The 27462-nt window shown below is 41.5% G+C and overlaps 1 protein-coding gene and 1 long non-coding RNA gene across 41 annotated transcripts; one reads left to right on the plus strand and one right to left on the minus strand.

Annotated features, from left to right (window-relative positions):
* Nucleotides 1-21: 21 nt before the first annotated feature.
* Nucleotides 22-1178, plus strand: LOC123060941 (uncharacterized). Its single transcript, XM_044483804.1, has 2 exons — nucleotides 22-271; nucleotides 358-1178. Exons 1-2 carry the CDS (start codon nucleotides 215-217, stop codon nucleotides 832-834), a joined length of 534 nt encoding a protein of 177 aa, XP_044339739.1. The 5' UTR covers nucleotides 22-214; the 3' UTR covers nucleotides 835-1178.
* Nucleotides 1179-5645: 4467 nt separating this feature from the next.
* On the minus strand, nucleotides 5646-24841 carry LOC123060943 (uncharacterized). 40 transcript variants are annotated; one of them, XR_006428376.1, is made up of 10 exons: nucleotides 23094-24841; nucleotides 15571-18444; nucleotides 15390-15495; nucleotides 14717-14727; nucleotides 14546-14627; nucleotides 14128-14464; nucleotides 13484-13638; nucleotides 9972-13068; nucleotides 9239-9452; nucleotides 6405-8920 (listed from the first exon to the last, which is right to left on the minus strand). It is a non-coding gene; the product is annotated as an uncharacterized lncRNA (long non-coding RNA). The 40 variants fall into 40 exon arrangements; XR_006428374.1 differs by having other exon boundaries at nucleotides 14717-14798; XR_006428373.1 differs by having other exon boundaries at nucleotides 14128-14627; nucleotides 23094-24840.
* Between the last annotated feature and the right edge of the window lie 2621 nt (nucleotides 24842-27462).

A 27462-nucleotide genomic window follows, 5' to 3' on the forward strand; every position in this document is an offset into this window, starting at 1 on the left:
GAGGCCATAGGCCTCGTCCAGCCGCATCCTCTCACTGCCTTGCTCCTCCACCACCACTCCTCCCCTTCTTCCTCCCCTTCCTGCCAGCCAGGGCACTCTCCCTCTCCCACCTCCCTTCGCCGCAGGACTCCATGAGGAGTGCGCGGATGCGGGTGTCTTGGCCAGTAGCAACAGTTGCGGCAGTTCCGCGCCGGGAGAAGCCTCGCACTGGGCGATGTGGAGGACGACGACCTGCTGCTTCCTCAGTCGCGCGTCCTCCTCCGCGTCGTGGGTGAGCCCTCCCCTTCTTCCTCCATCTCTCTTCTCTCCCATGCTTCTTTTCTCTAAGAGCTCTCTCTGTCTTCTATTTTTCTTCAGAGAGACGGCCATGGCCGGCCGATGCCCGAGCGTCGCCGGCCAAGGACCCGCCGGCGTCCAGACCCCCACCACGCCATTCCCATCTCGCCTAGACCTGCACAAGTCCCATCTAGTGCCCGCGCCATTCTTCGGCCCCCGGCCCGCAGCTCTGCAGCCCGATCTCTTCAGCCGCCTCACGTCCAAAGCAGAGGAGAGGAGCTCCCTGCGACGAGCCTCTCCAGCGCCCAGCAAACCACCAGGCCGTCCCAGCCTCCTTCTCGCTTCGGCATGAACGCACGGCCGTCGCGACGGCTCGCCGCATTCCTGGCCTCGGGCGGCGCGGACGCCCGCTGCGACGCATCACCCCTTCCTTGGCTCCTGCGGCGTGGACGCCAATGGCAAGCGGCAGCGCTTGCCCGGCGGTGGAGAACGCAAATGGATAAGCGGTGCAGGGGTGTTTTTTGCAAAAACGAAGCGTTTTCTCGGATACCCACTTAAAATAGGACTGCGGGTTGAATACTCAGAAACGGAGGTTTTTTTTTGCAAAAGTGACGACAACGTACGACCAGAAGCACTCCGTGCTTTATTAGTAGGGAAAGATTATTATTATTATTATTATTACTAGCACAAACGCCCGTGCGTTGCATCGGGTGAAAAAAAAACCCACACTTCCCTAACCCAATTGCTCAAGACCCCCTCTCATTCCACGACACAACGCCAGGCATGATGGGATGAATAAACTCTTTGAAATCGGCTGCCATGAAAATATATATTGTAGAAAAAATATGCATGTATTTCGGTTTTCAGTTTATTTGTATTCGCCCCACAGGTATGTCACAAAAGCTTTAGTTGGTGCGGTGGCTAGCTTGTCGGGTGAATAAAGTGGAGGTCCACAGTTTGAATCCCAGGTGGCTCGCTTTTTTCTTTTTATGCATTTGTCGCCCGACCTCTCGCGCGAGGTCAATCCAAATGGGCCGGCCCAGTCGCTCGATTCCTATGCGAACGGACGTCTTTTTGACGCAGAATGCGTCAAAAGCAAATTCTATTTGGCGCTACAGGCGCCCGTTAACGTGTATTCTGCAAACGGGCACCTGCAGCACCACGTATTGGGCCGGCCCGTTACTGCGTACTCTATTCCGCAAGAAAGAAAGGAGCCGTCGTTGCGACTCGAACCACAGACCTGTTGGATTGATGTTCGATAGTATAACCACCACGACACACAATATGATCTGATAATATTCAACTCTTTCTTTTTATGCATTTGTCACCCGACCTCTGCGCGAGGTCAATCCAAATTGGCCGGCCCAGTCGCGTGATTCCTATGCGAACAGACGTCTTTTTGACGCAGAATGCGTCAAAGGCAAATCCTATTTGGCGCTGCAGGCGCCTGTTAACGTGTATTCTGCAAACGGGCGCCTGCAGCACCCCGTACTGGGCCGGCCCGTTACTGCATACTCTATTCCGCAAAAAAGAAGGGAGCCGTCGTTGCAACTCGAACCATAGACCTGCCGGATAGATGTTCGATAGTATAACCACCACGAGACACAATACGATCTGATAATATTCAACTCTTGCTTTGCTTTATTCGTTTCTTTTCTTTTTTTTCCTTTTTTCTTTTCTTTTTTGCATTTTTTGTTTCTTCTTCTTCCTGGTTTCTTTCCCTCACTGACTTTGTTTTTTTCTTAAATACGTGAACATTCTCAAATTCAATGATTTTTCTAAAATTGATGAACTTTTTTTTCAAATCTGTGAACTTTTAATAATTTTTGTGAACTACTTTTAAAAATTGATTATTTTGTTTCAAAATCGACGAACTTTTTTCAAATTCGATGAACCCTTTTCAAAATCTTTGAACTTTTTTCAAATTCAATGAACTTTTTTTCAAATTGGATGAACTTTTTTTGCAAATTGATGAACTTTTTTTCAAATTTTTGATGAACATTTTTTAATTTTTTGTGAACTACTTTCTTAAGTTGATGAACTTTTTTCAAATTGGTGAACTTTTTTTTTCAAATTTTGATGAACTTTTTAAAATTTTTTGTGAACTATTTTTGTAAATTGACGAACTTTGTTTTTAAAATCATTGGGCTTCTCTTGAATAGGGCGATGTTTTTATGCATGTTCATGAACTTTTTCTGAAAGTTGTGAGGTTTCATTTTTCTTTAAAAAAATCATATGTTCTCTCAAAAAAAAATGGGCCGGCCCTAGTGGTTAGCTGAACACACGTAGGTAGAGCAGGTAGCGAGTTCTTTATATGGGTACAATATGCGAAGTATTGGATAGTGTTGTTTTCGTATCCTACAACACATAGTGGCCTTTGGCGCGGTGGTTGTTGTGCGGGGAGAAGCAAGTTTAACAAAACCATGTGTGTTTGAATCCCAGCTCTAGCGTATATTTTCCATGGTTAATTTTCCTTTTCACTTCTACTTTTAGAAGTAGCTGCTGGGCCGGCCTGTTAGGCTGCGCGCCCGAGCGCCAAAAGGGCTAACCGACGCTTAATGTGCCGAGTAGGAGCTCCCTGCGTCAAATACGTGCTCGCGTGATTCCCTGAATTAGTACCACCTCGTTTATATATTTTAAATTCAAACTAAAAGCGTAAATTCATAGAAAGAAAGCGTATTGTGACGGTGAACCCGGAGACCCAATCCGTACTTTATTATTAGGGAGAGACTAGCACAACGTGTCCATAGAAACATCCATAAGCACAATGCAACAATAACTAACGGCGTCATCCGGTGGCTGTAGGGAGGCGCATGCTAAAAGCTAGCAGAAATGCATATAAGTCATACATAAAAAACCATGCTACACATACGATACTTTTGTATGAATTTTGTATGACAGTTCTGATATTAAAGGACTAATTTTCGATTCTTCTATAGAAGGTATTATTTTGGAAAGTTGAAGTACTCTTTGGGATTTGCACTACGCCATAAAAAAATCAAAATTCGCACTAAGCAGCAATTGTTTTTCCGGATTTTGCATGGAGTCGTTAAAAAATCTAGCTAAAAGGGTTGGGTTAAATAATGTGTTTTAGCCCCTCTCTCACTTCACGGACATCAATTCATTTGTGTCGGGTAAATACCATGACAGATGAAAAAAAAATGAAGAAATTCAGCTCCGTTTATATATTTTTAAAGCAAACATATCTGTGTGTTACAACAGAAGAAAATAAATAAATATAAGCTGATTAACCTAAAAAATAATTTATCATTCTAACAATTTCACAAGAAGCAAAAGAATATTGAAAGCAATCAAAAGTATCAAGGGCCATGAATGATGTCCAAACAACGGTTTAGTGCTCCCGAAATAAGTTGTCCTAAATTTCAGACTTTCAAAACAAAACCATTAAAAGAACTAAAGAACATTAAAAGAAGTGGCCACGGATATGCACAAGTCACATAAAACTCATAACAGTGACACTGCTAGCACATTGCACTTGAACGAGATGGGCATCATTCTCAAACACTATGAATTCCGGTTGGATCAAACTAACAACACAAAAGTACAATGGCAAAAGTCCATATTGAGAGTTACAGCAGAGCATGCTACTTCAAAGTTATTCATAATCTGATCACATAGAATATAGTACTCACGTTGTAATTAAATCGATGAGGTAAATCTTTTGCCACCGTTTCGAAAAAAGTACTGGTGTTGTACGACGGCGTATCACATAATAGATAAAGCACGGCCGTTGAATTCATACTCTCCTTTTTCTAAAGAAAACATATCAATATCTCTCCTTTGCAATTGTACAGAAGAAATAATAAATAGGCAGTTCAATTTGCAAGAACTTTAAAATACGGATCATATTCTATCTAGCTAGAGTATTGGCACCACACGCAAGCGAGCCAGACATGCACGCAACATAGGGCGTGGAGGAGGAAGGGAGGGCGTGAGCGGCTGGAGCCGATCCGAGCAGGTAGCCAGCACGTCGCGGACTGCTAGTCGTCGATCGGGAAGGAGGACTTCGTTCGTTGGAGTTCCCTGGGTAACGGCAATGGCTTATTGAAATACCTAGGCGACTCGCAATTAGGTCTTTGTCTTAGACACATGGGCATGCATCCTTTTTTCCCTCGTTAATTGGCATGCGTGATCCTTAGCCCTTCCTTCTCTTCCCTCCCTCGTTAATAGGTCTTCATTTTCCCTTGTTAATATATAGTATCTAAATTTGTTTATTGGCAATGGGTGAAGGCAAGCAACAATGATGACTTGAAAAGAACGTCAAGGAAGTGGAAAAAATAAAAGACGCTCAATGTGAACCAAGCTGGTCCTTGTACCGTTCATTGACCAATGTGTTATGCAACGTGGTTAATTCTTTCCATCATTTTCTTTCTTTATTCCTGTCACGTCACTACTCTTTTCTTCTTTTATTTTCATATATGGAAGGCCTAGGATTCCTCTTTAATTGCCCGCCACATAGCCTGAATGGACCCCCCGTTTACTTAGATGGTGTTTGTTCCTCTAGCCCTAGGACTTTTTCTAGTCCCTGAGACTTTTTGAAAAAGACTCTCAAGGAGGTGCTTCTAAAGACTTTTAGCAAAAAGTCCCAAAAAAGTCCCATCATGTTTGGTTTGGTTTGCTAGGGACTTTTTCTAGTCCCTACACAAAAAAGTCCCTGGAAACAAACACCCCCCCTTAGGAAATTAACATGGTGATTATGGCACCCCATCTAGAACGTGTAAGCATTGTTGCACGCATTATGCGGAGCGCATGTAGCGTGTATTGGAATCTCTCTTAATTTCCCCCGTTTAATTGCCCACCATATTTCTTTCCATCCTTTCCTTTTCTCGAGAATCCTCGATTCCTTTTTGGGCACCAACTCCTCATCCTCCGATCACCAATTTTCGAGCCGGCTTATTAAGGTGATTGATGATAGGTAATTTGAACACATATATAAGTTGATGGTTGTGCCTTTCAAAGGGCGAGGTGGTACTATTTGATAAGAATACTAACCGCAACTAATTCATGTAGGTTGGCCTAGTTCACTTGGCTGGCGTCTATCCTACGGGGTGTAAGGTCGCGAGTTCGAGTCATGCCGCATGTTTTTTTCCTTCCCGTGTTACCCTAAAGCTGGGCCTTTTTCCTTCCCGTGTTACCCTGAAGCTGGGCCTTTTTCCTTCCCGTGTTACCTTGAAGCTGGGCCAACGAGCCAGCCTGCAGGCCCATGTCGGTAGGAACGCCTGCAGGCCCTCAATCGAGTCGATAATATTGCATAGACAAAATTTAGTACCACCTCGAATATGTTTTAAATTCAAACTGAAAGCGTAAAATCACGGAAAGAAGCGTATTGTGATGTTGAACCCACGAAATCAATCTGTGCTTTATTAATACTAGGAAAATTGCCCGTGCGTTGCAACAGGAGAGAAAATTTCACACCCTCTAATTCAGTAAGAGAGGTTCACTTGTGCACCATCATGATGGACCGTGCATACTCTTACCCACACGCACCACACCAAACCTCCCCCTGACTCAACGCTGCCACTCTACCGATCCAGGAACACCACCCGTGTGCCGCCCTCCCCTCGAGCATCTACTTCTCCTTCTACCCATGTGTGCTGCTTCATAACGAACCCGCAGTGCTATCTACCAGCCTCTTATTTGTCATGTGCACCCACTTCTTTCCGTTCATCCCCGTCTCCTCGTCCCACTCGGCCATAAGAAATCTCCACCTCTTCTCTAGCTCGGCCTTTTTTTCTTGCGGGATCTCTCGGCTTTTGACTCCTGCGGCCTCCAAGCTCCAGCACCAAGCCATCATGTATACCTTGGACACCGAGCTCCCTCGCATTCAATGTAGTCTTCCATTGCATTCTGATTTTTCATCATGCATGTTGCCTCCTGCTAGGCTGGCCAGTACCGATCGATCAAACGCAAGAACACCAAGACCATGTCAGGTTATAATTGAGACGTTGTCATGGGATGGGAATTGCAAGGCATGATTGTAGGGAAAACCGCACTGCTCGATGTTTTACAAAAAAGAGAAAACACACACACACACACTGCTCCGCTGCTGTGGCCTGGTGGTATTAGATGATTCCATCAGGACGCCTCTAGACAAGCACATAAGTGTATATTGTTTTTGTACTTTCTCTTGATTCAAATATAAACAACACATGCATATATATACACGTCCATCAGGACTCCTTATCAAATTTCAAAACTGTATTTTTGTTCTAATCTAATCACCCGCGCACACATTGATTGATAGAAACTTTGGTGTGTGGAAAAATCAAGCGATGCATACATGACGATATCCAGAAACATGCGATTTTCATTAAGATTACATATCCATAGATAATGGGAAGTACTAAGGAGTACGTTGCAACAGGAATAACCATTCTAGTACAAAGGACAGATGTTGTTTTCGCTGGGAACTAAACTCCGACAGTGCTCGGACACCACCGAGGAAGCAAAAGCTGAGGCTGTTTCTTGCTCTCACTCATCCAAATGAATGGTAACTGGCCCGGTAATCTTGAAAATCGACAGCTCATAGTTTTTGAGGTGCTACAATTCACTGGGACCTGCAGATCAAGACTGTTTGTTGGGTATGTGGATATTAGGGAGCAGATGATTCGTTTTCAGTAGTGCTGCACATCCCTGATAGAGAGTGTAACCAAGTAGATCATGGGCTAGCTAGCTATGCTAGATCTCATGGATTTTTTATATTAGACGGGAGGGTCCATGGCCTACTTCAGTCCGTCATTTGTATGCACAATGATGCGATTAATGAAAAGTCTTTTAAACCTAAAAAACATCCTGAAGGAAAGATTTTAGTTAGGCGTGCAATAGTTGATCAACCAAGACTTAGATATGAACCTTGCCGGAGGGTTATTTATCAATAAACTGGCACTACGCCTAAACATTGTACCAAAGCATAGCGAAGCGTTAACAAAACTGCAAGCTAAATTTGTTTATGCTTGCTGGGCACCATAGGTCCTAGAATATATCTTTACCTACTATTTGTGTATATGTATAGGAACCCTGAAAAAAATCTGACTTCAATTTTTGGAAAACTTGCTTGTTGAGTAAAGTTCAGAGCAAGTGTTACAACTAAGTCCTTTAGCTATTCCAGCAATATCCACTACTGGAGCACCAAAGATACCACCAAAGAGACGGCTTGTTGCTTCCTGATCTGATGCCTAGAGCAAAACCCCCCATAATTTCGTTCGTAATGACTCACTATGGAATCACGAATTGATTCTGAAAGTGAAAAGTAGTACACAAAACAACTGACGAAGGCACGTAGCTGTCTCCTCGAAGCGCCACCACTCCTCGTACTGGAGCGCAGACAACCATTGACGCTGAACTGGATTTTGAGCTCAGTCACCAGCTGACCGCCACAATCACCCCGGATCCACGGGTTGAAGTGGGGCATCTCCGCCGCGACTTTCCCATGTATATCTCCATAGCGAACTACGTCAAGCGGAGGCAACGGGTACATGTACCATAGCGGCGACGGCTAGCTCTACGCTGACGAAGAACAACAGCACACCGAGCAGTGTCAAGCTTAGTACCGTAAACTACAATATCATGATGTGAAATGTTAAAACCACTTTCGATTTTCAAAATATGTATACAACTACGTGTTAATGTTTACCATCAACAGGGGAAGGGAAGAGTCAAAATTGTAAAATCAAAACAGGAAAACTTTCCCCGGATGCTGAAAAAAATCAGTCCTTCATACCAAGGCATGCTCACGTTTCATCCGAGAATAGTTTTCATCGATGCTCATATGCGCTCACGGATAATAGAAACCAAAAAGAGCTTAAGGGTGTCGATTCAACGATACCGACCAAAAAGGCAGACCAAACAATACAGTACTCCATCCTTATATATATTGGCCAAAAGGCAACTTCAAATATACTGGCCAAAAGGCAACTTCAAACAATTTACACTACTTCAGCACCCCATGTTGACTGTGAATGCATACCAAACAGTACAAATTCCACTCTAATATGCATTGAACAGGAAAGGAATTTCCAACCATGTACTACTGCACATAATTATTTGTTATATTTAAAACATTTTTTGTTTGCTCATTACAAAATAAGGCAAATCCTACCAAATGTGTTGGTATGGTAGGAAAATTTTCAAGAGCTGAGATTTGCTATGCTACACAACTAAAAGTATTAACCTTACAATTGTGATCCTAGATTGCAAATAAGCATACTTGACAGGAACTATGAAAAACTACATCCTACTTCTAAATTTGTAGCAATGCTTTCTTGATATATTAGGGTCTGCAACTAAAATAAGCTGTGCCTATTTAATCAACCATGACAAAGTTTATGATCTGAAACAGCAGTAGCAATCATGGTTCAATCTGAATCATGGACATTGCAAAATCTGGCAGTATCTTGTATCACAATGGCATATGCAAGCACTGAAAAAGATAGAACTGCGAGCATCACAGTACCTGGGACAATCATTTCTTCAGAAAACTACCCATCAAAGTAGTCATCGATAATTCCTGCCAATGTCATGTTGTACCATCAAGAGCTATCTTGATATGTTAGGGTCTGCAACCCCAAAGCAAGATAAACGTAGAACAAACTGTCCTGGTAGGTGTACCCAAATGTGTTCTCTTCTGCCATCAGTAGAAGTAAGAGAACGGCAAAGAATTTTAGAGCAATAGTTGCTATAAGAAAAGTTAAAAATGTCCAAGCATAAAAAATTGTCTACTACATCACAGTAACACAAGAATATTGACCAAGACTTTTACAATAACATGCAATGTTCTTGGAACAATTTAGTAGTAGGTTTTTGTTCTAGTAGTAGGTATTTGAGTTGAAGTACACCAAATTTACATCAGATGTTTTTCAAAGAGACAAATGGCATCCAACAACAACTACTCAATATAACAAAAGTATAATAATTTTCCATGACAATGAACAGCACTGTGTACCTTCTTTGTATCTGCTCTTTCCATTTTTAGAGGAAAATGCTAACAATACTTCAAGATTTTTATCACCACTTTTCTGAGGCCAAAGAATCTGGACATCCACTTATCTTCTAATGCACCTTCAGAAGTAAGTAGACTATCATAATACCATTCTCTATGAGCTCCAACACCAGCAACATCTTGTTTCCAATCATGAAAAAATAAGCCCCAATAACACCTGGAACAAAAATAAAAGGACCCCAATAACAATACAGATCTTGTTTGCTGAAGACAATCTCACCATACAAAATCTAAGGAGTTTCATTAATACTCAGCCAGATGCATTTCCCCAAAATAATAGTATTTCATATGAAAAGACACGTAACTAACAATATACAATGATTTGCATTTCCTAACTACTATAATCAGTTGTTTGCAATGTTTAATACCATGTTCAGAAGGAGAGATCTGTGCCATCTCCTACAGAGTGCAATCCAGTATGTTCAGAAGGCAAAAGCAAAGACATAAAAACTACCAATGCATATGTCTGAAAAGTGAGTTCCTAATAAGATGAGATAATTGTTGGACTTCCAATCAAAGCAATTCATAGGATCAAAAGTTACAAAGATTTCAGTAAATGTTCTCATTATCTTTGATTGATTACAAACAGATTTCTGCCTATTGCACAAAGCCCATGCTTGTAATCTGATGGGAACTATTAAAAACAAGTGAACATATCAGGAAAACATGTACTGACCTCCATCCATTACGCCATGTAAGTTGGTTCCCTTGGAGTTCAGGTAATACATAGACAACAAAATCAATTGAATAAAGAAAGCAATCTGCACTGTACTGGTAGCTAAGCGAGACCTACAGGAGCAGAGGAGCATGGTTTGATCAAGGAATTGGGAATCAGTTTTAAAAAAGAAAGGGGGAGAGGCTTGGGTGGAAGGGATCTCACCAAGATGTAGCCATGGAGGAGGGACGACTGGAGGAAGCAGTTGCGGCCTTGGGGCGGCGCACGCACAGCACCATCCTGTCATTGCGAGCAGTAGTGTTTCCATTCTTTCCCCAGCCTCCGTCACGCTCATGGCTCTCGTGGCTCCGACGAAGCCCTGCCCGAAACCCTAGTCACGGGCGAGCGGGTGGTAGAAGACGGGAGAGGAGAATATAGCCGGAGGGGAGGGAGGCGCGGACCGTGGAGAGCTCGGGGGCGTGCTGCACGGCGTTGGAGGTCGCCGGAAGCGGACGGCGTGGGTGGTGGCGGCGGCGGCGATGAGGGAGAGGAGGCGAGCCCGTGCTCCCTCTTGTGGTCGCGTTTTTTTCCTTTACACAAATCTGCTCGGACCGTGGGTTGAATGCTTCAAATGACAGGGTGTTTTGTGAAAAAACGAAGCGTTTTCTCAGATCCACTTAAACAGGGAGCGCGGGTTGATTTCCTTTAAACCGAGGGGCTTTTTTGCCAAACAACCACGACGGACGACCAGAAGCAATAGCTGGTTTATTAGTAGGTAAAAGGCACAACCTGCTTCATATGCCATTGTGCATCATTTTTATATTCAATTTTAATAAACAACAATAAAAGGTTAAACATGGAACTTTTTTATTTTTAACAAAAGTTAACATTTTCATAAAAATTGGAACACTTATTTAAGATTAGTTAATGTTTTTATTAAAGAACATTTTTTGAATTGATGTTTTCTTTTAAGAATGTTTTTTTCATTTGTAAATGGGGAAAATGGTAAAAATGGAACTTTGCTTTTGGAAAAAAATTAAGCTCTTTTAGAAAGTGCGAACATATTGTTTTGAAACAAAAAATTTGTGAAGATATGAAAACTGTGAAGATTTTTAAACTTATTTTTAGGGCATTTTTTTACATCTTCACAGTTGACTTAGATAGAAGGAAGCACAAACTCATCTTCCTTATCGTCCCCATTCTCAAGTCTCCTTTGTCGAAGTGCTCTATGCCGCTGCAACCACACCCCCCTTTGGTGCCCTATCCGCTGCGTTCGCCTTGTCCATCACGAGCCCTGCCAGCTACAATTGATGTTGATAAACTGTTTCGTCAAAGCAACATATATGACCATGGATGTGAATGAAAACATTAAAAGGCGACGATACTACTTTTTTGCAGAATAATACACACCACCGCAATCAGGGAAGTCCAGTTAACGATTTGCATTGAAACTGAAGCCATTATTGAATAGAGCAAATAAACTGCAACTTTATGAATTCTATTGACTCGTATGTTAGTCACCGTGGTTCTGCTCATATGGTCCATATAGCTCAACATCAGGGGATGCAGGGGGCGTTTGGATTGCGCCCCAATCAGCCCCGCCAAAGTCAGCCACACCAAAAAGTTGGCGAGCAATTTTGCCACCAAGATCTCGCCAACGCATGGGCATCGAAACTTAACAGAAATACCAAAAATTTGGCGTGGCTACGAAACATAGGCGTCAATCCAAACGAACGCCCCTGGTAGCGGTCAACGCCAAAAAATTGGCAGGGCGTCCCGCGGCTGCGATCCAAACAGGCCCGCATCACTCATTATATATTGGGTCTTCAACAGAATCAAATACATGGCTAGAGTGTTCCTGAGCTTGATGCTTTTTGAACTCTGCATCTGCTATTCTATAAGTTAGCCATGAACAAGGTTTGCTTTCAGTGAAGGAATATAACAATAATAAGAGCACCACATCAGCGACTAAAGGGTTTGATTTCAGTCAAGGAACATAGCATTACATCAATAGCAAAACATGATTATATTTGTGGAAATAAAATAATAAGAGCACGGCAACTGCTAGTAAAAGCAATATTATCCAACATGATAATTTCAACCAGTACATAGGACCACCATCAACCACAACATATAAGCAATATTATCCAACATGATAATTTCAACCAGTACATAGGACCATCATCAACCACGACATACTGTTAGAGTACGTACACGTCTACATTTTATGAAAGCTAGAAACTTAAAGTCATCTATAGCCAACAATTTTTAATTGACCCTACTGGTCTACATCCAGTCTAAAAGTACCGTCGGGGATGCTAGCTAACAGAGAAGCTTCTTTTTTCAGAAATAGAACACATGTCCTGTTTCGAGAAAATGGAAGTTAACACCACCAAGTAAATCAATCTTGAAAAAATAATAAAGTTTCGAGATGACCCTACATTATCAATTTACACAAATGTATGTCATATCTTTTCTTACATATTCATATTGGAGAATAAAGTCATCCAGGAATAAACAAAATGTTCAGATTATCAGTTTTCGTTAATATGAAACCTTATGAATCATATTTCCTCAAGTATGTACGTCTCCCAGCCGCGCGTCAACACCTTTCTCATGTTCAGTTTCGAAGCTTCGCCATTCACCACGACATGGTCGAGCCGCCGCCATCAATTCCTTTGAAAACTTGGATAGATAGATTAGATAGATATATAGTGCACCAAAATAGAATATATTCATAGGAAAAGTAATGAATACACCTGATATGCCAACTCCCAAGAAACTTTTGTGGTAAAATAAAACTAACACATACCATGGCTATCCAACAGTACAGAGTAGTCAGTTTATCTAACAGCAGCAAAAGTGCACAACTTATCAGTTTAATACATGAAAGAATATTTAAACTCCAACAAAACATTTCATAACCCCTCTTCTAACCCATTTAGACAAGCTGTACTAAATCGTACTATAGCAACAACGACAAGGGAGCATCATTCAGCAGTAGCAACACACATACCGAGGGCATCAATGCAGTTCACATCTTGCGGGGAATTCTCTGCTTATTGCCCCTTCCTCCAGTTTGCATGTGACAAATTTCAATGTAAATTTTCCTAGAACTCTTGTAAAAAAGAGAGTGGCCCAAATTAGAATTTTATCCCGAAAACTCTTAACTTTGCATAATAGAACAAAACTAAAAGTTTCAGATCACATCATTAAATATCTTCAAGGATAGAAAAAGAAAAGAAAAAAAAGGAACAATGTAGTCTGTTGATTTTCTAATTTCATTGATCAGCAAGAATGCTATTTCATTTTACAACAAAAGAAAGCAGATACAAGTAGCTAGATACATCAACACTATAAATGGACAAACTGAACTGAAGACTACCTTGTGGTCCTTCCAAAATTCTTTCACAACCCAAACCATGAGATAAAGTACATCAAGGCTCTTACAGAAGACTTGCAACTAAATTATTAGTAATTATATGAGCATCCCTTTTTAGAGATTTAGTAAGGAGAAAGAAGAGCAGTGGTACCGCATCCTTTCTCTGGTCTCCAGGTTTAAGTGGAATGGCGTTGCGGTTGCCGTTGTTGGATACCTCCTACGTTTGTGCTTCTGCTCGTCTGGTGCCTAGCTCAACTCTAGGTAGCTCAAATCTACCGAAAAACAGCTCAACAGCGTCTTGTCTCCCTGCTTGATTACCACAATTCAGTTCGAAAGCAAAATCAGGTCAAGATCACCCTGCATAGTAGGAAACAATTGCAAATTGAACAGAATTCCATTGAAACATAAATAGGTTATGACTTCACCAAAGAAACATTAGGAAGGGAAACATGAATGTTATATATCTTGAGATGAACCGCTTCATCCATCCAATATATTATTATTGCTCGTATCTCGCACTTATTACAGAAAGAAAACAAGAAAGTACTATGGTCTCGCAGGTAAAAAATATCAGCAAACATTTCTCTATTGCTAATTACAATGGCTATAAAATTAGTTAATACGGATTAACACTGATAAATAATCTAGAATGTACGGCGCATCGTCCTTTCATTTCCCCTGCTTGATAAAAAATGAACCAAGCTTATCTTCTTGTTATATATGCCTTGGTGGAGCTCAAAGAGTCATGTCTGTATCAGGAAAGAATAACAACTAATACCACCGCTGAAGCAATACCTTAAGATAGGCACAGTAGCAGCCTGGGCATCTGCAGGAGTTCCTTCTGCTTGGACTTTCTTCCAACTCATGTACCCTTAGTCAGTCGTAGGCACTACCTATGCAATTCTGAATTTGCATCACTCATTTGAATCTACCTTCACCAGTACCTCAAAATCATAAATTTGTGAATTCATCACATATACAGTGCAGAAAACTATCTAATAAAAAACCATATTTGCTGCACCATCATGCCATTGGGTTCTAGTAGTGCAACAGTACTGGTAGTCGCATTAGTAGGCTCAGCGCATGTTTGATTTACGCCGTGTCATTCACTTTGAACGGAATAATTTCTATGCTGCAAGACGTACTTGTGAATCAATGTATTGCTCACCGTACCCACAATCCACAATAAAAGAAGCTGGGATCAGACACTTACTTTTGGCGTATTATATTCATCTTTAGAGTGGAGACACTGATGTACCATCTCGTAACTAATGACAACCTGAATGCAAGCATACCTATAGCGAAGGCAACTTAATACATTGTGTACTGATAATTATCAGGAATCAGCTGTAGCATTTCTTAGTTAAGAGTGAATATGTCATACCCAGAAAGTTACTGTGCGGATGCATTCCAAAGTCCAGCAGCATCAAAAGCATGAGCATATACATGAAGCACACACAAATGAGCTGGCCCAAGGTTAACAGAGAAAATTACTGGAAAAAGGTACGGACAAAAGGACACACAGGGCAATATAAAGCTTTTAGCGGAAAGACACTACTTGAACAATTGGTGCATGAAAAGATCAATAATATCTCTAGAACAAATATGGAATCTGGTAGCATTCATTCGGTATAATCTGAACATCAGAAATTACAGAAAGTGAAGTATTCTTTCAACATCAATACCAAACATCCATTGTACCAAACCAAATCAAATTTGGTAAGCTGCAATCCATCAGTAGCAAGCTGAGCCTCTTTGCATCAAGAAGACATATGACAAAAGGGATATGTGAAAGAAGGACTTGTGCTTGGGACGAAACACGCGTATAACCTTTGATGATTAATCATCAACAAACACATATAAGAGAAAATATGCCATGACTAAAAAAATTGCAGCGATAATCGTGCTTCCAATCTGTTAATGGTAAAGTCAGGTAGTTTTACATTCAAATCTAGACCCTATGAGCCTGAATCAAAAAACATATGTGGTTGTGCATCTGGTCATCCAATGAAGAAGGGGCGGCAAGGGGAGGGGATAGGATGGGGACAAGATAAAACCTTGAGTAGCTGCATGTCCTTGGCGTCCTTCACATCTCCGTGAAGAAGCACTTGACGGCGGTGACCGTGGTGGATGGGGAACTCCCATGGCGTGCTCCATCTGCATCTGCAGTAGAGGATATGAAGAGATGGTGAGGTGTAGGGGTGAAAAATCCCAGCCAAGAAGGAAGGAGGGACGAACCTGGGGCCGCCGGAGACGCGCCGGCGAAGCCCAGCCCGAAACCCTAGCCACGGGGGTTTGGTTGCGAGCGGACGTTAGAGGCCGGGAACGGAGAATCTGGAAGGAGGGGAGGGAGGCGCGGATCGTGGGGGGCTTGGGGGCGTGCTGCGCGGCGTCGGAGCTCGCCGGAAGCCGGCGGCGCGGGTGGTGTTGGTGCCGAGGAGTTCGTGGGCGAGAGGGAGAGAGGGAGAGGAGTTCGTGGTCAGTTTCTGGCCGTGTTTTTTTTTACAAATCTGTTCGGATCGCGGGTTGATTACTCCAAATGGTAGGGTGTTTTGTGTAAAAACGAAGCGTTTTCCTGATTAACCACTTAAAATAGGACTGCGACTTGAATATCAGTAAAAACAGGGACTTTTGTGCAAAAATGCCAGCGACGTACCACCAGAAGCGATGCGTGGTTTATTAGTAGGTAAAGAGTAGGTAAAGATAAAGATTAATATTAATATTAATATTAATATTAATATAATATAATATAATATAATATAATATAATATAATATAAATATTTATATTATTATTAATATAATAATAATAATAATAATAATAATAATAATAATAATAATAATAATAATAATAATAATAAATATTACTAGTACAAATGCCCATGCGTTGCACGGGGCGAAAAAATATACCTGCTTCATGTGCATTGTGCACTATTTATATCCAATTTTAATAAATGTCGATGATAATGTTAAACATGGAAATTTTCTTATTTTTAATAAAAGTTAATGTTTTCAAAAAAATGGAATACTTTTTAAAGAGTAGGTAAATTATTTTTAAGAAATTGGATCATCTATCTAAAAAGGAACATTGTTTGAACAGATGTTTAAAAATAATATTGTTTTGTTTGTTTTTTGTTGTACATTTTTAAGTGGAAATATTTTTTAATAAATAGGGAACATTTTTTGGATTTTTTTGCTTTTTTTATGTGCGAACATATTTTTTTTATTAATAATAGTGTGAACATATGTAAAACTGTGAATATGTTTAAACTATATTTACAGTACAAGAAGGAACACAATGCCTGACAAATTAACAGCAATAGTTCTTTGTTCATCAAGAGAACGACTTTTGTTTCTAAGCTAAGAAGATTCAGTTAGATTCATCTCCTCCTATGAGCTCCAGTCAAACAGCCAACGGAATGATGACCAGACCATTGGATAAAATTTAAAGTCCAGGTGACAACGCATTCGAGCACAGATTCTCTCACACACAGAAGTCATGAATTCAGGCCAGACTGATTAGTAAATTGATGAATGGCAGTACAATTTCTTTAATTGGCACCATCCAACACTAAACGAAACAAATCAAATAGATCTAAGATTGGGTTTTGATTTGTGATCACCAGTCAATAGGAGCAGAGCATGGTGCAGATCGACCAATGTATTTAGGTGCCACCGAAAACACAACAGTTCAAAATGATTTACCGTCATCTACTAAACACAATGGAATATCAGAAGCACTTCATGAAGATACTCTATCGTAGGCCGAATATAGTAGCCTGATATTTGTGAGCACCGTCATCTAGTAAAACAGAAAAATGTGCGAGTAGCATCTGATTAAATAGTTTTGGGATCTATTTAAAAAATTATATAAGATTTGAAGCAAATGCTAGAAATTTGTCTCTTCACAACTCATATTTTGTAACTAATATGGAGCTAGAGAAATCATCTGCCATACTAATTTAAAACTCTAATTAGACAAAAGAATAAGAACAAGTGCTTCTACCACAATTGTATAGTATGCATATATGAACCTGCAAATGTGTGCTATAATTTAGGAGCATTCAACACAGGAAATGCTTATATATCATGGAGCTTATTCTAGAAAGCACATACTTTTAGGCATAAAAATAAAGACCTATTTGGCAGGAATGTGTTCTTTATTGAAATTAAAACAAAACAAGCACGGGAAGACCATACTGTATGTCATCTTCAGATATATCCATCAAGCTTGCTCTTCACTTTCTGGATTCAGAACCTCACCACAGCAGAAATTATAACTTTAAGGTGCAGATTCACAAGAATGACAGGACAATATTCAAAATATTTTCTTTTGAGCTTTGTTCATACGAAAAGTAATATTGTAGGTTGGATTGCTAGCTCAAGGTGCATGAGAGATCTAAAACAACGAAAATCTCAAGGATCTTTTACCCATGTGCACACAAATGGGCACACAACCAAAACTTATATCCTTTTAGTCTGTTGGAAAATGAAGATACTAATATGCTGGACTTCTAACCTTCAGAAAACTCCCAATCGTCATTCTGTACGCACCTATACAGGGGCATTCTATGTACTTCTCCCAATCATCAGTCTGCCGGGAAACTAATTATGGGCTGCATAAGCTACCGGATTCACCGAAATATGATGCACGTGTTGTTGGAGTTGCAACCAAAATAATCATTCATGCTCATCTTCTCTGAAGTTTGAGGCAGCGGTTCTGTGAAGTCTTGCTAGCTGGTATAAAATGCGAACTTATTATATTACCACTGCCAACCACTAATGAGAATTCTTGACCTTGTTTCCCTCAAAAACAATATTTCTCCACATGAAGTTATTTATAAAAAGGGACAATTTTCATGGTTCTAAAGCTAAAACTACAAAAATAATATATAGCTCAAACTCATGCACACCTTCAGCTAAATAACTACAGAGACTCTGAGTGCAACCATCCATGCAGCATTGGTCTTACAAACAACTCAATTATAAACACACCTGGGTCTGGCACTCTTGCTCAATGGATCTACCAGCCTCAGCTTCCCCCTCTGTTGCTATCTTCCATATTTTAATCTCCTCTCCAGTAGCTGTGTTATGTCCATTATCAGACCCTCGACCTGAAGAATGCATCAAACACAGTTATGTGATGCCTCGTTGTCTCCGAAGTAGTATACTTTTTTTCCAAGAAAACAGAGAAGTAGTATACTTGAAACATCATAACACACATGAGAACATTACAATTTCGTACATTATAGACAACTAATGGCTTGACTAAACTAACCAAGAACATGTTATGTTTGGTGTTTTGACAGCAAGCCATACTGCCATACACAGAGTAAGAAGCACATGTTATGGTTGGTGTTATGTTGGCTACTCTTCCAACTCAGTAGCGTCCCTGCCCGTATGGATCACCTAACCTTCTTCATAGGTGTCACTACCAGAAAAAATCTACACACACCATGGCCGCCGCCATGTCCACGGAGTCATGCATGCTACGGATCTCAGGCTCGACCTCACCTATCTCCTCCTCAACCATGTAGTTGCAGAGGCGGCCGGCCAGGCGGCATGCTACTGCCAACGCCCCGCTGGTGATCAACATCAGGGCGACCTTGGCGTAAATGAAATGGTCTTTCCCCTGTTCTTTCAGCGGGAGGTATACTTTCCCAAAACTGAACATATGGACTTCTCATGACAAAATATTTGAACCCACCCAAGGATTTGAACTTATTTGTAGCGTGTATATATATTTTATTGTTTGTTAAGTAGTTGGGGGGATGATCTCCCTTTAATCTGAATAAGAAAAGTACAGAAGTTGTTTATCACTCTATCCAAAATTTCACCACTACTATATTGTTCCTGTAGTTTCGGTCTATTCCGAAAAACTGTAGCATCATTATTACCAACGTTCAGTAGCTCATTGCCTCTATATAAATTGGCCTTCTAGATTGTGATTCCACTCTTTTATAAATATTTGTAGGCCTTGAAAAGCATATTAACAAATAGGTGGCTAACACAAACTTGCAAGTAGAGCATGCTGTATGAGAGAGAGAGAGAGAGTAGGAGGAGAGAAGAGAGTAGGAGGAGAGAGAGAGAGGTGGGGCTGCACCGTGCGTTACACATGAATATTCTTGTGGACATTGTATCAAACAGATGTTCTACAATTTGATGCAAAAACAAATCTATAATGGATGGGCAGAACAACGAATCAAAGGAGCAGCCAGAGCTCTCACTAGCAGGCCACATGGAGGAGGAGCTGCGCTGGTCAATGGGCCGGAGCTGGGAGGAGACGTGTCCTAGTCCCAACGTGGTTGGGGGCGGCGCGACTCACTGGGAGTGGAGTAGGGAGGAGTAGCCGGGGCGCGTGACCGGGAGGAGGCTAGTGGCGCGTGGCCGGGAGCGCCGCACATCGCCGGCGGCACAACAACGAGGAGGCGCGGGATGGGGCGATTGGCTCGGAGCGGCTAGTGGGCTGGGATCGGGGCAGGAAGACCATGCCGTAGGTGGGGGAGGATGTGTCGGGATTTAGGCTGGCCTTTTTTTATTATTAACGCTTTAGTACCACCTCGTTTATATTATGATTTTGTCCGTATAAATTGTAAAAGCGCATTATGACATGAAAAAAAAGCGTATTATGACGGTGAACCCACGGAGTCCTTCCGTGCTTTATTATTATTAATTATATATTATATATTATATTATATTATTATTATTATTATTATTATTATTAGGGATAGACTAGTACAAAATGCCCGTGCGTCGCACCGGGTGAAATATTAAATATAACTTGCTCCACGTGCCATTATGCAACACTTTTTTAATCCAACTTTTACAAACGTTAAAGATAAGGTTACACTCAAGGTTGGAAAAAGCGGTAGGCATAAGCGAGGCAGTTGGCCTTCGCCTAGTGCCTAGGCGGTGCCTAAGCACCCTAGGCGTGGCCTAGGCGGTAATATTGGTTTTACTTGTAGTGTATTTGTGATTATTATATGGGTGTTGATATTATTTTAGGGCATATAAATAAGTTAATTACCGTCTACTGCATTGGAATATAACACCTTTGACATATCAGTGCAATATGATGCATGATTTCTTGCTTGGGTAGGCAATTCCTTGCTTGCCCTGCCTAGACCTCCATTTATGCCCTAGGCGAGGCGTTTGGCCATTGCCTAGCGCCTAAACGTGCCTAAGCGCCTCCTAGGCACTACCTTTTCCAACAGAGGTTACACTGAGTATTTCTTTTTGGACCATGAAATTTGAACGTACCCTAACAATGTTTGACATGACCTATTTCACCTCGGACTAACAATGTTTGACATGACCTATTTCACCTCTCCGATGAAACAATAGTTGTGTATGGAATAGTCTTTCAATCAATTTTATTTATTGTTGTACAGAAAAACATGAATATTTTTTATTTTGATAATGTTTTTTAGGATGGAATCATTTTTATGGTGACAAACCTTTTTTGGAATATTATGTTTCATTTGTAATTTATTTTGCACTGTTTTTGGGCTTGGCCCATTGAAATACTTTTATTCACACACACACACGAACTCAACCTTTCTTCCCGTTTCCCATTCTCCTTCCCCACTGCTGGACAGTGCCGCCGCCGCATCCCTTGTCCTCGTCGTTCTCGGAGGACAAGGGTAGGAAGAATAGCGCTTCCGGTGGCCGCACCATCATGTCTTCTGCCTGCGCCGTCGTATGAACGGGACCTTGGGCGGCTCCTTGCTTCCTCCCTGTTCCCTCGCATCCCTCCTCCCGCAGGCTCCAACTATGGCGGTTGGTGGAAGAGCAGCCGCCGTCTGGAAGCTTGTCCTTCGCGTTCAACTTGGCAACCCCTCCTTTTTTATGCTCCAACCTTGGTTAGTTGTGGCAGCAGTAGTAGTATAGTTAGCAGATTCAGATTTGATTTGGTAGCTAGCCTTTGACATTTTTTGATTAGTTAAATAAACAAATGTGTATGGCCCAAATTGTAGCATGTAGTCAGCATGAGAAAGATCTCTATTACTCGATATATAGTGTACTGCTTGCATGTTCAAGCATCTTAATCCTAACAAAACAGAGCATCACAATTGCTTCAGTAATATGCAACGCTATACTCCGAGGCCACCTTCAGAGAACAAATCAGAAGATCCTGTAGTATGTCGAGTCAACTCACGTACAACATTAATAGGTACTCCGTATTTTATATCCACTATATGAATTACTCTCTCGTGTGCGTGTGTGTATATTTCTTCTCTAGATACCAAGAACCATTTTTCGTGATTTACATTTACACACAAACATCCAATGTTACCAACACACATGTCACTCGCATGCCTAGCTGCCTGACATGTTTTTGTGACAAATTGCTTGGCGGTTGCTAGTAGTACCCTATAAATACTGCTCATAGCTACTTCCTGCTGCCACTTGTTGCAGTTGGTGGCATCGAAATTTCGTTGATTCTAGTCAATCAAGTTTTTCTGCTAAAGCTTATCATGTGACTTAAGTCTTTGGCTGAGGGATCTTTACTTTGAAAAGGTTTGATCTGAATCTATCTTGAAAGAATAACTTGAGCTCTGGCTTATTAAGATCAGGCTTTTATGTTCTACATTTATTAAAGAAAGTATTCTAGAAAAAGAGAGCACACTTTATTCAACTTGCAGTTTACAATTTTACATAGGCTAAGATGTGCACTGAAAACAAAAAAGCTGGTGATGCCAAATAAACCATACATGTGTTTTTTGCTTTGCATTCCTCTCGATAAACCTGCAAATCTTACATTGTGCTGTTCCTGTATTTGATGCAAAGATCTAATAATTTCACATCTACCAGTCCTAAAGAGTGCAAGCTGTCCATATACAGGCAAGGTAATGATGATGGAACCTATGGTTGCAGACACAAAGGAAAGTTTCATGCCTTTTTCAAAATGACAGAACCGTATTTTGCTTGGCATGAGATCGGACGTACCTCAGGTGGAGCACGGTCTGTACGGCGAGATTGTAAGACAGCATAGAAAGGTGACTTGTAGTGCAAAGCCAACTTACAAAGCTAGCCAAGCCAGCGGAAGCCGTGTGCTTGCATTTGTAGCAGCACGGTGTCTGTAGCTAATTAGAATTCAGAATCTTGCTAAATAAAGCAAGGGGAAGCCGTGTCTTTGTCTCGGACTCTTGTATATACCAAATTAGGATTCTGATTGCTATTTTTGTAACAAAAACATGTATTGTTAAGTACGTTTCTTATTCCTATTTTGTAACAAACGTGTGCACTTTTGTGGTTTGGATACTGAGATTGATAAAACTGAGAATACATAGGTGTGTAATTTGTTTTTTGGTTGATCTTTAAGAAATAGAAGCTTTTTTTGAAGTTCGGTTATCAAAATCCTCTGCAATGTTCAGTTCAGTGATTTCATCTATTTTCTGCAGTCACAACAAAAATAAAAGGTAAACCCTCCAAGTGTTAGAAGCACTATTGCTGAAATCTGTTGAAACAGAGGTAGTACATCATAGTCAGTTTACAGTTGGGATGTTACTGCATAAATTGCCACTTCACCTCACCAGTGACCACCACCTCTAGTCTAGCATATATGATACTGATAATATGGAGCCCAGTGTCTCTTTCCTAGCAATATATCATGCCAATGCAGAGTAAATTGATCCAAGGTCAGAGAACCATGATATGTATCATGACCACATCGACCTTTAGCAAATTAGCATCACTCTTTTTCAGCTTTGACAGCAAAATAACAGGAAGAAAGGCCCCAATCTGAATATATGAAACTTACAGTACGCACGCCGGTATCATCCAACGTTATTGGTGCAATGTCCGAGAGCCGAACCTCCTTGGCCTCCACGTGAGTTGGATCGGACGACTTTAGCACCTGCACGCACACACACAGCAGAGACATCAAAACCAGGCCAAATCAAACTGAGCTCACACCAACATATAATTCTACGAGGAGGGCAATCAATGGTGATGCTGCTACTAATTTCCCCTTCTTCATCCATCTTCCTTTCACTAGTGTGAATGCACAAGACAATCAGCTACGAACAAACAAATGTACTGAATCACGCGAGACTGTCCCCTCTTAAATTTAGAGATCCTTAATGAACTAATTTTGCTTCATGGAACAGGGTTGATGTGGTATATTCTGTTGACTTATCTTGTGATTGTTAGATAAAGGAGATGAATCAAGTTGATGTGGTAACAATATGAGCAGTGTCACAATCAGTCCAGTACATACTATACAGCTTCACTGATTTCATAATATTTCCCTGAGATAAATATCTTGACTTTCCTTTGCCCATATTAACATACCTGAATCCATGGCTGGCGGAGAATATATTTTTCATCAGAATCTACAATGGTAATATATTTTCAGAAATATAAACAAGTGTACTTGCCAACCTATATTAAGAAGTCGACTATTAGAGATTCACTTTATGCTTGCAAAGAGCCTTCCCAATAACCTATATATTGCTGGACATATTTTTAGAATAACCGAATCCTTTTCTTCATTTGGTTATAACAAATCCCTAAACAGATACACAAATCTTATCTGGGTTAAGCATCAAGCTTAGTTATGGAATTATATCAGGTTCTATACATTTTTAACACAAAAGAAGCTCTTCTTAACATCGACTAAAACAAGGGGGACAAAAATCTATAATTAAAACGTTTAATTTGAACCACTGTGAACAAGAACTATCTGTTTGGCCCATCATACTTCTCACTGCACACCGCCACTGCAGAGAAACCTGGCAGAGCCACAATTAGTCACTATAAGAAGCAGCTTGCCTACCAATGGCTATTGACATTAACATGACATGGCAGTAACTCGTATGCAAATATATGCAATGCAACACTGGAATGCTACAACATCAGCTTCCAGTATGTTCTCCAGGATTACAAATTTTTCAGAAAAAGTAAGCTGAAACAGGGGATTGTATCTGCTGGAATTTTGTCTATTTTGGGCCTAGCCCAATAGCAGTTTCAGAAATTCCCAATAAATCCTAGAGGCCCATGCAGCCCATTTGTGCAAGGCAAGAGGTGGAACAAATGTTTAGTCCCACATTGCTAGTTTAGAGGGAGTTGGACCTCTTTATAAGGGAGGTTCTTTCCCCACATGTATGAGCATGAGAACAAGAGGGACATCCACGCGCGCTCCTCCTCCTCCGCCCGCCTCGCCACGCCACGGCGCGCCGCGGGTTGCGGGAATGAGCCGATGTCTAAATTTTTGCCACGCACGACAGGTATACGAAAGGTCACGTGGGAGTTGAAACGTTTTCTGTAGTGGACACTGAATTCGAACGGCGCGCCTCTTCGGCCGCTGCCTGTTCGCTTCACCTCCCGTCGCAGCGCGACTATAAGGTTTTCGGGGAGCGCTCAGCGCGACTATTAGCTGCTTCATCACGGACGATCCGGTCGCCGATGACTTCTTCCCCGACGTCCACAACCTCCTCGACGACATGGCAAGCGAGGACACCGACCCCAAGTCCAGCGCTTCTGCTGCTGCTGTCCCGTACGTGTTCTTGTCTTTCCTGTTAAAGGTTCTGCTGCAGTTCCTTGTTCTAGTCATTGTCCTACACATGTTAGGTTCTACTTCATATATGCTACTTGCTATACTGTCTGCTTTAGATATGATAGGCTACGGTTCATACATGCAGAAGCTATTTACCTTCTCTCTGTTAGAACGCATGACTTGTTTTATCTCTTCTATATTAGTCATGCTTTATCTAGTTTTTCTGTTAATAAAATCATTTGGTAAATTGCTCATATTTCCAACAATCCAAAAACCTTATTATAGGCAATTTACCCCAAGTGGTTTCGCTGCTTCCATGAGACCTCCTATGTTTGAGGGTATCCACTATAAGAGGTGGCGCGTGAGAGCAGTCTTATGGTTTCAAACCATGAGTTGCTATGACGCCACTCTCGGCAAACCTGAAGGAGAGCTTGATGCTCAACAGGCACAAGCTTTTCAGAAAATGAATACTCTGTTTAAGGCTGCTCTCTTGAGTGTTCTTGGTGAGGACATAGTTGATGCTTATGCGTCAATTGATAATGGAAAAGATATGTGGGATGCACTCGAGGCCATGTTTGGGGTCTCAGATGCTGGCACTGAGCTGTACATCATGGAGCAATTCTATGATTACAGGATGACTGAAGAGCGCTCCGTGGTTGAGCAAGCTCATGAGATACAGTCATTTGCTAGAGAACTTGAGCACTTCAGTTATATGCTACCGGACAAGTTTGTTGCCGGAGGTATCATCACTAAGCTTCCTCCTTCATGGAGGAACTTTGCTACCTTGCTGAAGCATAAGAGGCAAGAGTTTTCCGTCCCGGATCTCATTGGCACTCTTGATGTGGAAGAAAAGGCGAGAGCAAAGGACACACGTGCTCGAGGTATTGAGGGAGGATCTAGTGCCAATGTGGTACAGAAGCAGAACTTCCAGCCCCACAAGTTCAAGAACAAGGGCAAGTTTGACGGTAAAGCAAAGTTTGATGGGAAGAACAAGGCTGTGCAACACACGAACTTTAAGAAGAAGAATGGCAAGAAGAAAGGTGCTTGTCATGTGTGTGGGGATCCTGATCATTGGGCTCCTAGTTGCCCTAATCGCTATGACAAGCGTAATCCTGGGAAAGGCGGCAAGACCGCTTATGTTGTCATTAGAGACACTGACATGAAGGATGCTGGGTATGGTATATTTCCCACTATTATTTCAGTATGTCATTCTCCTGACTGGTTGATTGACACGGGTGCTAATGTGCATGTATGTGGTGATATTTCCATGTTTTCGTCTTATCAGACCGCAGGGACTTCAACCGAGCTGATGGCCAACGGTTCAAGTGCTTCTGTTCGTGGTGTTGGCACGGTCGATCTGAAGTTTACTTCGGGGAAGATCGTGCGGCTGAAGAACGTGCATTATGTCCCCTCCGTCAATAAAAATCTTGTCAGCGGATCTCTTTTGTGTAGAGATGGCTACAAGCTTGTCTTTGAGTCGAATAAATTTGTAATATCCAAGTATGGAACCTTTGTTGGTAAAGGCTATGAGTCAGGAGGCTTGTTTCGTTTATCCTTATCAGACGTTTGCAATAAAGTTGTTAATCATATTTGCAACAATAGTGAATCCAATGTGTGGCATTCACGTCTTTGTCATGTTAACTTTGGTTGCATGTCGCGACTAGCAAAGTTGAACTTAATCCCTAGTTTCACCACCGTCAAGGGATCTAAGTGTCAAGTGTGTGTGCAAGCTAAGCAACCTCGTAAGTCTCACACGACTGCGGAAATAAGAAATCTTGCACCACTAGAGCTCATACATTCAGATCTATGTGAAATGAATGGTGTGTTGACAAAAGGTGGAAAGAAATATTTCATGACGTTAATTGATGACTCCACTAGATACTGCCGTGTGTATCTTCTGAAATCTAAGGATGAGGCTTTGAACTTTTTCAAGATCTACAAAGCTGAAGTGGAAAACCAACTTGATCGAAAAATCAAGAGGCTTAGGTCCGACCGTGGTGGAGAGTATTTTTCCAATGAGTTTGATGCTTTTTGTGCGGAACATGGTATAATCCATGAGAGGACTCCTCCCTACTCACCTCAGTCAAATGGGGTGGCGAAAGAAAGAACCGTACTCGAACTGATTTGGTTAACGCCATGTTAGATACATCGGTCTCTCCAAGGCATGGTGGGGGGAGGCAATATTGACAGCATGCCATGTCCTGAACCGAGTCCCCACAAAGAACAAAGAGATAACTCCATTCGAGGAATGGGAGAAGAAAAGGTTAAAACTCTCTTATCTGCGAACATGGGGTTGTTTGGCGAAAGTCAATGTTCCAATTCCAAAGAAGCGGAAGCTTGGACCAAAGACTGGATTGTGTTTTCCTGGGATATGCTTTTCATAGCATTGGCTATAGATTCTTGGTTGTAAAATCTGAGGTACCTGACATGCATGTCGGTACGATCATGGAGTCAAATGATGCGACTTTCTTTGAAGATATCTTTCCCATAAAGGATATGGCTACCTCATCTAATCAGGAGATGCCTAGTTCATCGAATCAGGAACCAGTTACAATTACCGAACCTACCATTTCGATGAAACACTTCGAAAGTCCTGTGGAGGAGAACAATGAAGTTCCTACCAGGAGCAAGA

Source organism: Triticum aestivum, chromosome 3A (assembly GCF_018294505.1).
Source record: "Triticum aestivum cultivar Chinese Spring chromosome 3A, IWGSC CS RefSeq v2.1, whole genome shotgun sequence".
Taxonomy (NCBI): domain Eukaryota; kingdom Viridiplantae; phylum Streptophyta; class Magnoliopsida; order Poales; family Poaceae; genus Triticum; species Triticum aestivum.